Source organism: Eriocheir sinensis, chromosome 13 (assembly GCF_024679095.1).
Source record: "Eriocheir sinensis breed Jianghai 21 chromosome 13, ASM2467909v1, whole genome shotgun sequence".
NCBI classification, from domain to species: Eukaryota; Metazoa; Arthropoda; class Malacostraca; order Decapoda; family Varunidae; genus Eriocheir; species Eriocheir sinensis.
The window spans coordinates 3,306,181-3,320,898 of NC_066521.1; the positions used below are offsets into that span (position 1 = coordinate 3,306,181).

The 14,718-nt window shown below is 43.8% G+C and overlaps 1 protein-coding gene across 3 annotated transcripts in view; it reads right to left on the bottom strand.

The window, feature by feature from the left end:
* Positions 1-14,718, bottom strand: part of LOC126997882 (condensin complex subunit 3-like) — a 155,972-nt gene that overhangs the window by 13,191 nt on the left and 128,063 nt on the right. For all 3 annotated transcript variants that reach the window (XM_050859099.1, XM_050859098.1, XM_050859097.1), the window contains exon 20: positions 5,146-5,268. In XM_050859099.1, the coding sequence (XP_050715056.1) occupies positions 5,146-5,268 (123 nt within the window). The remainder of the gene's footprint in view (positions 1-5,145; positions 5,269-14,718) is intronic.

A 14,718-nucleotide genomic window follows, 5' to 3' on the forward strand; every position in this document is an offset into this window, starting at 1 on the left:
CTGTTAGTAGCCCTACCGCCAGTACTGTTAGTAACCCTACCGCCAGTACTGTTAGTAACCCTACAGCCAGTACTGTTAGTAACCCTACTGCCAGCACTGTTAGTAACCCTACTGCCAGTACTGTTAGTAACCCTACCGCCAGTACTGTTAGTAACCCTACCGCCAGCACTGTTAGTAGCCCTACCGCCAGTACTGTTAGTAACCCTACTGCTGATAGGACCAGTTGTTTTGTTTATCAGCTGAACAGCTGTTTGTAGTTATGATCCAGTGTTTATACCAGATTCATATTTCAATCATATTTTTATGGAAAGCAGCAGCCATTGACAAATAATTCAGATAAAATGATAAGTATATACTTAAGCCCCTAAGTTCAAAAAGAGATGGCAGAACTTCATGTTAAGGCCCTAACAGTTTAAAGCAATTTTCATGGCTACATATTTGTAGGAAGTTAATGTAAATTACAGTATAGTAAGGGAAGGCCTATCTGGATGAGTAATTCAGCACACTTTTAACCACCCTGAGCTGCATCCTTCTTTCCCTCTTCCTGAATAATCCTTCTCTCCATTGGACAAGCCAAACCATGAGGGCAGGTTGGCATGCCATTATCCTTAGTCCTCCCACATATTTGCCACGTGTGGCATCCCTGTAAGGCTGGGAGACGTGAGTCCTGGAGGTTGAGCAATGCTGTAGTCCTGTGCTGCAGCTAGAAACATAGTTCTTTGGTCCTTTATTCTAGCTATGATGGGCAGAAACTCCTGGCTTGTAGAAGTCAATCAGGTAGTCTGTGACCATTAGCCAAGCAGCCACCACTGTCAGGTGATGGCCGCATATACTTACCTCCTACCCCTGGGGATGTTGGGCTTAGAATTAGAGGCCCAATGATCAGCCTCCCCTTGTGTGGGTTCTTGGTGGGTGGGGACATAGGAGAATGGATTCTTCATCAAGATGTATACTGCATCCAGTACTCTGACAGGCCAAAGGGGGGTGAGGTGGGATGGGGGGAAGGAAAGTATCTCTACCTCGCCAACCACACCCACCCCCTTTTCTTGGGGGCCGCCAGAGTGATGCCAATGAGACATGAGTTTGTCAAGCCAGGTCCTGGGTCAACCTTTGGAGGGCTCTCCGTGTGGATCCCTGGAACATCCCGAGCCTCTCGGATGATCAGCAACCCGCTGAACTCAGGAGACTGAGACTGGACATAGTAGGGCCCTGAGACAAGGAGACCTGAACTCAAGAGACAGAGTGGATGTAGTGGGGCCCTGAGACGAGGAGACCTGGCGAAGGAGAGATCAGTAGCGGGGGTTATACCTACTACTGGTCAGGCTAGCTATAGCCATTTCTAGCCAACTGGAGTCCTCTGTTGTTGGTGTTACTCAAGTTGATTAGTGTATGATGCTGGTGAGGTTGAAGCACACCCTAGGCTTCATATCTCTTATTGTGGTGTACACCCCTACCAAGATGTGCGGACTTGGGGAGAAAAGAGATTTTCTACATCAAGCTTCGGGAGCGTCGCACTGATATGTACAACAATTTCTGAGATTCGACGAAAATTAGTTATGTGTTTCTAAAGTATGATTGTGATGATGGCAATAGTCTCTCAAAGTTTTGTGGTAAAACCTGGTTTCTAAAGGGTTTATTATTAGCAAAATGGATAAAAATATCGTGACTGTAGGCATCCCAAATACGACTTTAAATGGCGTGCTCAGCTACGCCTCAAACTTTAAATGTCCATCTCAAAACTGTTTTTTTACCAATTAGAAGAACACAACTGTTATGCCTCAACCGATTTGAGTGATTTTTATTTATTTATTTATTTATTTTTTTTTTTTGTCTATATTTTGTGTGGAGTGAAATAAAAATATTTAGTCTCACACATTTTTCATTATTCCTTTCCCCTCAAATTCACATTTTTTAGAGTACTTGCAAGTAAAATATTATACGGAGAGATGCAGACTGGTAAGTGAAAAAGGAATCCATAAGAAATGTTCAACAATAGTTACTCCTTCAAAAGAGACGATGAGCAAACCCTTCTCAAAGAACAGCTCAGTCGTATCCTCGAGTAAAGTGATGGTTCAATTTTTGCGTACTTTTGCATTATTATTAAAGGGATTTATGTGATTTACTCAGGCAGCACAGGAATGATACTTCATTACTAAAGGATTGTTGCATAAATTAACCAAAGTATGATTGAATTTTGATGTTCTCGAACAAGAGTAAAGTAGGCGATAATCCCTTAACTCTATAGCTGACCACATGATGCACTCATTTTCTTGAGTGACTTCAGTGTATCCACTCTCACAGAGAGCTGTGTGTTGGTCCCCATGGCTCTGACACCAGAAACGTAAACAGTTCTTTCCTTCTGAACTTTGCAACATCTAGAAGGTGCTCCACAAGGATGCAAAGTGCTAGGATCTGGTCAATTGTTGACTTGCTGGAAGTGAATCTTGACACTGAAACTTTAGCAGATGAGATCGAATTTACATCAGCAGCAGATGAGCAATCATTTTGCCCAGCACACTGAGCAGTGTATTACCACAGTAACTGTTACATTTCTGTCAGTCCCCTTTCCCTTTCTAAACAGGCACAGCCAACCCTTTTTTCCAGTCAAGAGGAATGGCCCTGGGCTGCCACATGGCAAACAGCACCGTATGCAACTCACAGATCATGGCTTCACCCCCAGCTTTCAGCATCTCCACACTGACATTACAGACCCAGCTGTATTTCCATCTATCAACTTCTTCACAGCCTCTTTCACTTCTGCAAGAGAAGGTGAAGTTTCATCTATTGATGGATCAGCAGCTGCCATCTGCAACCCAGCCAGAGGGAGCTGTCTGCTAGGTGGTGTGGATTGAAGATGCAGCCAAAAAGGTGCAATAAGAGATATGAAGTTTTGAGTTCAAATTTTAAGTAAAGGATAGACTGAGAATGTTTAACCCCTCATAGAAATAGTGGAGGTATCAAAAAACCCTTTTAGTATATTAAAATTAAGGATTTTCTAAGATATTTTTACTCTTGAACATTTTCTGATTTGACACACCCATCCATTGCAAAGTTGCATCAAAGTAGTAGCCTGTGCAGGCTAATCGCCCAATTTGCTGATACTCACCCAACACCCCTAAATATCAGCATGTAGTACATGTAGCATGTAGCATTGAGCTGTGTCCTGTAAGGTTTTGGTAAGTTTGCCTCCATTGTGTTGGGTGTGGGCGAGGCGAGAAGAGGAGCAACTTTACGGAAATCTGCTCACTTCTGACTCTCAGGCCACAATGGCACATTCTCTTGCTCCCACCATAGCTGCCAGGTACACTAAAGAGCCATGATTGGCTGGAGAGTGTGGTGAAAGATGCCTCTATTGGCCGAGACAAACAGACACCATGTACGTCATCACCAGGTGGCGGAAAATGCTTGTGAAAACGTGTTTTTGGTATCCCAACCAGGTTAATTAATGTAGAAGGGGATGGAGAAATTGAGGTTTTAAGGCATTGAGGATGCCAAGTTCCTTTCGTTCCATTCAGAAATGATAGAAACGTCAGGTGTTCAGCATTTTGTAGCATCCAGCCTTGAGGGTTTTGTGCTGAAAACTGTTGAGTAATGCAGAGTAAAGTCATTGATGCAGAAGCTGACAGAACAGTTTGTAATGGAAAGATCATTAATGAACTATAGAAAGATTGTAAGATAAAACAGAACCCTATGGAACACCACTGTCCATAGGTTTAACCACTCACTACGGGGCGTGCACACCGTGCTCAGTATGTGGTGCAGTTCGCCGCTGCTATTCTAACTCACGCGGTTGCTGACAATTAATTTTTGCATCTTTTTAGCATAATATTGTCTGCTTTGACTATTGTCTGTGTCATTTTGCTATACAACTTACTCTCATGATGACATTGAGTTTGTTGGAGTAAAAAATATACAGATGCATGAATAATCAAGCCACATAATGAGTCTCATTAAGTCCTCATCTGGATATAAAATCCATCACCCTTGGGGGTTTGTGTGAGGCACATAACTTTCCACCCAACACATCATCAAAGAGTAGCTTGAAAGCGTCAGTGAAAGACATCAGACACGAGTCCCCAAGTGGAGGATTCAGTCCAGAAAACTGCCACAAACTGTGGCAGTGAATCAGGACACTTGTCAGAAAACACGTCTCCAGTAAACTCCCGGCCTTCCTCAACCTCCCTCATCTCTACCTCGGGAGCCTCAAGCTCATCATGGAGTCATAGTCATCATCACTATCCTCCATGTCTACCATGTATTCATCCCCAATACTGTCATCAGAAAGGTCATCCATACTGACTGGGAGGCAAGTAACTCCTCTAACACCAAAGACAAAGTGAGTGGGTGGGGCAGTGTGTAGGGCCAGCCAGCCAGCCAGGGGGAGTGTTACCATATGAGTGGTGACAATTATTTTCTATTTTATGATTGAATGACGACCAAAGTGGGCAGAGCCAAGGTCTGAGTGAGTGAGGCATTCCAAGGACACACCGCTCTCCCTGTAACCCAGTCCCAGATTCATATTCCTTCGAGTCTCAAGCACAGAGCACCAGGTGCGCCATCGTAGTGAAGTGGTTAAAGGTAGAACAGTGACCATCTACCACAGCGGAGATGCTTGTAGATTGGCATGAAAGAAAACTAGAAATAAAATACAGAGAGAAGGGTAGAATCTATAGGAGGGTAGTTCACAAAGCAAAGATTTGTGCCACTGTCAAAAACTTTTGTGTCTAACGCAACAGCAAAAGTTTCCCAGAGATGGCTAGGAGAGGATAACCATGAATCAAGGAAAGCAAAATGTAGAATGCCACTTGCAGAGTCTGTACTGGTGATTAAAAAAGTTGAGTTAATAATATGTAAGAACTTTCCTGTTAAGGGTATTGTTTCAAAAGCTTTAGAAAGACAAGAAAGCAAAGCAATAGAACAGTACTGTGAAGGGATAGAGCAGTCGTCCATCTTGGGCACAGGTTGCATGCAAGAATACTTCCAACAGAAAGAATAGTTGTTTAGAGGTAGAGACAAAGGAGTTTGACCTGGCAGGGTGTCAGAATGAAAACTCATTTTCAGAATACAAGAGGAGGAACTCAATTAGGTTCATAATTTAGCAGTCATATAATGGTTCCTCTTCTGGCCCTAAATTGCTCTTACTACCTTGTGAGGTGTGGGACTTTGGGAGGCGTTGGCTCCTCATCACTGGTGAGCTCGGCGCTGCTGGATTCATGTATGCTCTCAGAAGCTTCACCAGACACTGAAGTTTCTCTCTCCTGAGGTGACCTGAAAAAAGTACACAAAATTTATGACTTTACCTGAATATCTCAAATCAGTGAGAAAGATGGAGGGAAGGGATCAGGAGATAAGGAAGAGGGAGAGAAGGGAGGGGGAGGGAAAGGTGTGAGAGAGCGAGAAAAAGGGGAGGGGGAGTTAGACAGAAGGAAGGAGTAGAAAGTGAAGGAAGAGTGAGGGGAGACAGGCAATGAGTATAAATAAATAATTCTTAAAGAATCTTGTTCTTCACAGGTATTTGGCATTTCTTGCACCTGATCTAAGAGTTGAATCAATTGCCTAAAAGAAAATTAAAGGAGAGCATAATGTTAAGCACAACATCTACTATAGTCTGTTGTGAGACTTAAAACAATGCTCACATGGTAATACCTTTGTCATGCAGTTCCTTTAGGTCTTTTAATGAAACATTCTCTTGATATATTTCTTTTTCCCACAAGGAATAACAGATTAAATAAATTTTTTTTTATTATACAATACATTTTATATCATTGCTTGGTAGTTGCCAAACGACCCACTGATGTTCTGAAATGTACTCCTTTCTCCAATGATCGCCTTTAGCTGACCTGGGAATGTCGATGTTGTTTTGGCATACAGGGGGAAGGAAGGGCAGGGTGAGAAAGTTGGAAGGAGAGGGAGTCAGAAAGGAGACAAGGTGGAGAAAAGGAAAAGGAGGAGAGGGAGAAGGAGGGGAGAGAAAGGGGAGGGAAACAAAGGTCAGGCAGAGGGAGGAAAGGGGAGTTCCCGGGAAGGAAATAAAAGAGAAAGGGAAGGAAGGAGACAGAGGGAATGGAGAGAGTGAAGGAGGAAATGGGAAGGGAGAAGGCAGTGAGTGAGGGTAGGGAGAGGGAGGAGAAGGAGCTAAAGAAAGATGGAGGGAAGGGAGACGGAGCGAAGGGAGTAAGAAAGTGACAAATGAAGGAGAGAGAGAGGGGTTAGATGGAAGGAAGGCACAGGAAGGGAAGGGAGAGTAAGGGGAAGGAAGGAAAGAGATGGAGGAAGAGGTGGGGACAGAGAGAAGAGAGAGGAAGGGTAGTGAGGCAGGGCAGAGGCGGAGGAGTTGAGGGAGAAAACCCCATTACCAAAATCTCCGTCATCAACAGAATATGCCCAAACCTTGCTTTCTCTAATTATTCCAGGGACTTCTGGCACTTAACCAAAAATATCTCCAACAATATTCCTTCATCTTTCCCACCTCTCCTTGGTCCTGATAGCTGCCCTGCTGGCATACACCTCCTGCTCATCCCCTCCTCTGACACCACTATGCCTGCTATTAAAATTCTGAAGAGTGATGTTTTCTATGCCCTCTCTGGCCTCAATCCTCAGAAGGCTTATGGACCTGACGGAATGCCTCCTACTGTCCATAAGATCTGTGCTTCTGTGGTGACAGCCTGCCTGGTCAAACTTTTTTGTTTCTGCCTTTTAACATCTATCTTTCCTTCCTACTGGAAGTACACCTACATATAACTTGTGCCTCAGAAGGATGACTATTCTAATCCCTCAAAATACTGACATAATTATGATTATGGGGAGGCGGTGGCTGAACAGATAGTGAGACGGCCCCGCATTCAGGAGGACACAAGTTCAATCCCCGACCAGTGCCACCAAGCTGGGACTTTTCAGCCGCCGCTGAGTGGCTTAAAACTACCCACATGCTGTCCAGAAGACCACCTATCGACCCGGACTCTAGATTCTAGGATTAAAGATGAGCTCCGGGAGGGCAGCATGAGCCAATGCAAGATGGCACCACTATAAGCACTCGCCTGTGCCAGAACGGGCTGGGCCGACCATCAGGCCCCACCGGGAAGAAGCCTTGGACTGACCATCAGGGTCCACCTGGAAGAAGCCTACCAGCATAAAAAAAAAAAAAATTCTTTTGTACTTTCTACAACTTTCAAAACAATCTGATCACCAGTATGGGTTCCACAAGGCACATACTACTGGTGATCATCTTGCCTTCCTATTGACTCCTAGCCATCAACTCAGCCGTTTTGGCGAAACTTTTGCTGTTGCCTTAACCTCTTCACTACGAGATGCGGGAAACGGCTTCAGTGGCGCGTGCGAGAGTACCCGGGCCACTCCTCGCCTTGGTGTCGCAGTTGCCATTAGTGTACTTTTCGTCCTGGTAGAATCCACCTCTGATTTTGTTGCTATCCTTTTCTAGTCATATGGTTCATGCCCTTTATGATAGTATTTTTTTTAGTTATATATATATATATATATATATATATATATATATATATATATATATATATATATATATATATATATATATATATATATATATATATATATATATATATATATATATTTTATTTATCAAAAACACGCCACGCCAGTGTGCTCTCTCTCTCTCTCTCTCTCTCTCTCTCTCTCTCTCTCTCTCTATATATATATATATATATATATATATATATATATATATATATATATATATATATATATATATATATATATATATATATATATATATATATATATATATTATAATTTCATAATTTTATTATTTCAAAAAAATCAGACATATAAGCGAAGGTAAAAAAATGACAAATAAAGGCTATGGATGCATACGTGTGAGCAGAATTCAGAAAGGCTGAGTGTCAAGACACCTCCCTAACTGAAATTGAACATGCTTCTGGCCTCTCTTTGAACTTTCGTGCTATTTTGTAGCAGCAAGTAGCGTTTTTTATTTTTTTTTTTCATTGAGCTGCCTCCATTGCTGCAAATGAAAAAAAAAAAAAAAAAATGTTCCCTCACACACACACACACACACACACACACACACAAAGAATAAGTCTTTACTTGGATGCAAAACACATCACCCCTGGAGGTTAGTGTGAGGTTCCCATATTTTTTTTGCCCAGAGATGGACTTCCTCTATCTCTGATAAAAAAAATCAACTAAAATAAAACAGGTCATGTATGTGCTATATAGCCTATGAGGTATTCGAAAAAAGGAAAAAAATCAAAGTGTAGCTTTGTTTACCACAGATTCCTCGCATAAGTAAAATAACCCAGAAGGAAAAAAAAAGCAGAGGAATGGACCTCTTCATATCTGATACCTCGCTAAAAATAAACAAAACAGAAAAAAACAAAACAAGGATGGATGCTTCACCAAAATGACAAAGAAAAAAAATCTTACGAATAAGTTTGTGTAGCTAGGGTGGGGTTAGGCGTGACAGTCTATTGTGGAGGTGCAGCCTGTTCCTGTTCATGCCAAGCCCTGTAGTGCTGCATTGAGCACAAGCCACGGTGACCATCACATCCTGGGCAATGATGCCTGATGTCTTTGCGTGTTGGGTAGAACACCTTGCACCTCTTTCTTTTTCTTCCCTCTAAAAGTATGAACTGATGCGTGTTGCTTACTACTCTCTCCTTATGAACATTTGGTGTGTTTACATTAGCAAGCACTGCAGCACCAAGATTGTGTTGGAGCAGGAGCTCTCTTGACACCTCCCTTATGTAAATGAAAAAATCAACACTGCTGCTGCTGTGTGCAGTCTTGCAGGCAATGAATGAATTTAGCAGTATCCTGAACATGAAATGAATGCCTAGCTTCTTGAACCATGCTAGACTCTTCCTGTGGCTCTCATAAGGCTCAAGCATTTGATCTACATAGTCTACACTCCCCATTTTTTATTGTACTTTTCTACTTGCAGTGGTTTATTGAAGAAGACTGTTTTCCCACCAATGTTTTACTTTTCTCCATTATATTTGCTTCATACTTGGTGGACGAGACAGATTTCCCTTTTGTCTTTCCATTTCACTAACAAGGTATTTCCTTTTCTAGCAAACAAAGCCTGATTTTTTTTCAAGGTCTTCGTGTTGAACTGTTTTGGGTGGCCCTCTCCCTTACCTGACTACACCAGTCAGCATTGTTGCTCGAGTTTGCAAGTAGTCAGATAACTTTAGGCGGGTGTACCAATTATCAATTATGATGTGTCTGCCTTCATCAAGTAGGTCACCAAGGATTTTCACAACAATTCGCTCTGATATGGAAAGACGGGAAGCATTTGGGTCGCCAAGAGCAAATGCATCTTTTCCATAGTACAACATGAAATTCCATGAATACCCCTTCCACTGTTCATTACTTGGAGAGGCGACAAACACTTTCACACCAAATCTTGCCCTCTTACTTTTCATGCACTGGTGAAATGCTAGTCTCCCCTTCCACAAGATCAAAGCCTCATCCACAACTACACTCCTGGGTGGTCTCATAACCATTTGGCAGCGTTCATGTAACAGGTGTAGATATGGCTCAATGCGTGTTGCTGGACAGTTCTTTCTGACAAGGCCTGGTGGCGAAAATCTCAGAAATTTCATGATACTAAAGAAGCGATCTCGTGACATAACTTCTTTACAAAACACAGCAGGGCCAGAAAGCATCATGTCAGTGCTCCAGTAGTACATCTGTAATGCCCCGCGAGCTTATTTTCGATCCTTTCTATTTCCCAACACGGCCTCTGCGTGTATCGAAACACACGAGAAATTAATCAAGACAAGGAGAGGGTATTCCCCGGCTGCCTGGGATTGAACCCGCGACCAGCGTGACGGGAGAGCCACTCCTTACCGAGTCGGCCAAAGAGGTACCCCACTGGCTAAGTGGGTTATGGGAGGCTCGTTCATCAGGCCGTCGCCGCACTACACATCATTCTAGGAATGGGCATCAAAGCCATTGCCATGACAAGAGCTAAGAATGTGTACATATCATCATGTGTGACTGGGCGCCAAATAATGCTGTTCACACGACCTTGTTTGTCAGGGTTTGCAGCAAAGTATTTCACAGCCCTCTCGTTCACCCATTCACATAGTTTTCCTACCAACTCACCATCAAAGAAAAGCTTGAAAACATCAGTAAAAGACATAACAGACAAATCCCCTAGTGCAGGATTCAGTCCAGAAAACTGAGAAACAAAGGGGGGTAGAGCTCAGGACGCTTGTCAGAAAACATGTCCGCTATCAACCTCCAACCGTCCTCAACCTCTCTCATCTCTACCTCAGGAACGTCAAGTTCATCATCACTCATGGAGTCATAGTCATCAGCACTGTCCTCCATGTCTGGGGTATATTCATCCCCACTACTGTCATCAGAAAGGTTATCCATAACCACTTGACCAGTAAAAGGAGAAGAAAAGAGCTGAACAGATGACTTGCAACCATGAAGGACAGAGAGAGAGTGAGGGAGGCTGAGAGTGAGGTGGCGGGCTGGCGCCGAGGGGGTGTTGCCATACGGGCGGCATTAATTATTTATTGTTTCATGATTGGCTGAGATCGGAGACGGGTGGAGCTATAGATCTGAGTGAGTAAGGCATGCGAGAGACAAAACGCTCTGCCTAGAACGCTAAGCGAGATACAGATCCACCATGGGAAGCAACACAGGAGACTGTGGCACTGTTTGACTGTACGGGCGAGCCATGATGCGCGAGATGCGGCATCGCATTGAAGAGGTTAACCATTTCGAAAGCTTTTGATGGTCTGGCACAAATCTTTGTTTTTCAAACTACCCTGCTATGGATTCTATCCCTCTGTTCCTTTAGCTCCAGTTTTTTTTCAAGCTGATCTATGCTGTGGTGGGTGGTCAGTGTATTGCCCAAATTCCTCTTCTTCACGATACCTTCACACGACCTCTGCGTGTCACGAAACACAGGAGAAATGAATCAAAATCTGGAGAGGGTTTTACCGGCACTGGAGATCGAGCCCATGACTGGTGAGATGGGAAAGCCACTCCTTAACCCGGTAGCAGCGATGGGCCAAATTTGTGGCTTTACTGTGGAGCAGCGACGGGCCAAATTTTTGCCATGATATAAACCCCCCAAAATAGATGATGCATAAACTGATCACAAATGTGTTGATATATATTATGAAATGGTTTGCGTGAGTGCTGATTTTTTTTCTCATTTTTCTCGCTTAGAGGGGCCTTTAAGAAACATGATCCCCGCAGTTACCGGGTTAACCAGTCAGCCATAGAGGTACCCCACTCACTGAGTGAGTTTGGGCGGCCTTCCACATCAGGCGGGTCAGTCACTACAACTGTTCTTCCCCTAAACCTGGCAACACTGGTGTCCTGTAGGGCTCCATTCTTTCCCACTTTCTTGTCTTGTTCATCAATGATCTTTCCATAACAAACTGTTTTATCGACTCCTATGTTGATGACCCTACTCTGCATTACTCAGCTTTTTAACAGAAGACCCTCCCAACAGTAATTACAGGACTCAAGATTGGATGCTACAAAACAGTTAAACTCTGACTGTGCTATCATTTCTGAATGGGGCAGAAGGAATGTGTCCTTCAGTGCTTCAAAAACTCAATTTCTCCACTTGTCAATTCAACACAATCTTTCAAACACCTATCCTATATTCTTCAATAACACTCAACTGTCCCTCTCTTCTACACTCTACAATCTTAGCCAAAGCCTTACCTGGAAACTTCATCTTTCATCTCTTGCTAAATCAGCTTCCTCAAGGTTAGGTATTCTGTATAGTCAACATTTTTTTCTCCCCTTCCCAGATGTTATTCATAAACAAGGGCCTTGTCTGACCTTGTAGGGAGTATGCATCTTATGTCTTTAATGTGTGGGAGGCTCCACACACACAGCCCTTTTGGACAGAGGCACAGGCTCTTCTTCTCATCTACTCCCCTCCTATTATCGACAGTTATCTACCTCTTAAAATCCGCTGCAGTGTTGCCTCTTTCTATTTTCCATTGATGTTTTCAAGTTGACTGCTCTTCTGAACTTGCTAACTATGTGCCTCCAACCCTTCCATGACTCTCTACTTTCTCTCATCCCTATACTATCCAAATTCTTTATGCAAGAGTTAGCCAGTGTCTTCTTCCTTTCATCCTTTTGCTGGTAAACCCTGGAACAGTCTTCCTCCATATGCATTTCCTCCTGCCTATGACCTGAACTCTTTCAAAAGGGGATACCTCTCCATCCAAGACTGACCCTTTGGACTATTGTTCTATTTTCTTTATTAGTGAGCTTTTTTTTTGTTTTGTTTTTTGCCTTTACTGTAAAAAAAAAAAAAAAAAAAATTGGGAGGGAGTACAAGAGAGAGACAGGGGGATATAGGAGGTGATGGAGAGGGCCTGGAGAGATGAAAGGAGGGGAAGGGGAGGGTAGACACATGGGGGGATAGAGAGTAAGGATAGGGAGATATATTGAAAGGAGAGGGAAGACGGTGATGAAGGAAGGAAACAGAGACAACTGGAAGGAATAGGGAGGTGAGGGAGACAGGATGAGAGGGCAGAAAGAAGGGAGAGGGAGGAGAAGAAGAATACATGCATGTACACAATGTCCCATCTCCAAGTATTCAGGTTCTCCATATACAGTACCCTCCCGAGTTTCGCGCTCGCTTCGTTCCAAAGGTCTAGTACTAAACTCGAGGATCGCGAAACTCGAGGTATTGAAAACACTGAAAAAGCGCTTTATTTGTTCCGACCCGTGGAGATTTTATTTATTTTTTTACATGTGGGCTATGGCGTCGGTAGACTATCCATCTGGGCCTGATGGTTGGCCCCGAGCCCGTCATGTCGCAGGCAAGTATTTATAGTGGCGCCATTATAATTGGCTCATGCTGACCCCAGGAGCTCACTTTTTTTTCCTACTTTACTCCCTTGTTATCTCAAAATACGTACCTTGGAAAAAGGAAGAAAACAGGAAGAGAGAACGGGTCGTTTTAAAGCCACAGATGAAGCCTTACAATTGGCTGAGCTCTGAAAACACGCTTGTGATTCACTGGGAGTCGGATGACGTCATCGCCAGCGCTCACTCAATCAGCAGCCTCACTACCTTACGGCGGTGTCACACTGGCCGTTTTCCTCTAACCATTGTAGCTACTGGCAATGCCCGTACGCCCATCCGGGAGCGAGTTGTCGGTTGCCCGTAAGCTGGTGTCACACTGGGCCTTTTTCTTCCCACCGCGTTGGCGGCAGCTTGGGCAACCAGCAACTTTTCCGGGTGTGTGTCACACACATAAGGGGAAATTAGAAGGGTGTGGGGGGGAGGGGCAGAAGGGAGAGTTGGGTCATGTCATGACACACACACACACACACTCACAAAGGGAAATGAGAAGGGTGCGGGGAGGGAGGGGCAGAAGGGAGTCAGGTCATCTCTTGACCTGAGTCAGGTTATATCCTGACCAAAGCCCTGATATGACTCTCCTTTCTGCCCCTCCCTCCCCACACCATTCTCATTCCCCTTCTCTGTGTGCGTGTGTGTGTGTGTGTGTGTGTGTGTGTGTGTGTGTGTGTGATAAGTCAGGACATGACCTGACCTGAGTCAGGTCATGTTTTGACCAAAGCCTTGATCTGACTTTCCTTTCTGCCCCATCCTCCCCACATCTTTCTCATTTCACCTTCTGTATGTGTGTGACAGGTATGAACATGACCTGACCAAAGCCCTGACTTGACTCTCCATTCTGACCCTCCTTCCCCACACACACTTCTCCTTTCTCCTTGCTTTCAGCTTCTCTATCTCACCTTTCATGAAAGGGGCTCATGACCAGAGTGAAGCTACACACCTCCTCTCGAGTCGGGGGCTCGCGTGGCATTGACGCTGCACCGAATTGAACCAAATGCAACAGGGAGGAGGCGGCAGGAAGTTCAAACGCAGTTAACGTGTTAAGTCTCTCTCTCTCTCTCTCTCTCTCTCTCTCTCTCTCTCTCTCTCTCTCTCTCTCTCTCTCTCTCTCTCTCTCTCTCTCTCTCTCTTGCCATAGCCACAATGTTTGGAGGAAAATGTCTAGTATGATACTACCTTTTAAGGTAGCGTGTGTGACGCCGATCGTAAGTAGGTGTTACCCGTACATGTAAAAGCAACGCGAAACTCGGGGTGATAATGCGCAAAACTCGGGATGGTAAGAATTTAGGACTAACCGTGAAATTCAAGGATCAGGAAACTTGGATAGCATGAAACTCGAGAGGGTACTGTATTCTATTATACACTGGGAACACAGTGGAGCAATGTTTTGTGTGCACACACACACACACACACACACATTTACATTTACATATTTACATATTTAGATGAAGAAATGATGAAGAAACTAATAACATTGATGATATGCTAAGACTGGAATATGCAGCATTAGTGTGGTCATCTAGATTGAAGAAAGAAATTAGAATGTTGGAAAGAATACAAAGAGCAGCAACTAAATTACCGGAAACTCTGAGAGAACATAATTATGAAGAAAAACTGGAGAAATTGGGACTAACAACACTGGAGAGAAGAAGAGAGAAAGGGGACCTATTAGCATTGTACAGGATACAAGAGGGATTGGAGAAATTGGACAGGGAAGACCTAGAGGTACGTGACAGAAGTGTAACAAGAGGCAATGGTAGGAAATTGAAGAAGAGCGACTGTAGGAGAAACATCAAGAAATACAGTTTTCCATACAGAAGCATAACAACATGGAACGGACTTGACGAGGAGACTGTGTGTGCAAAA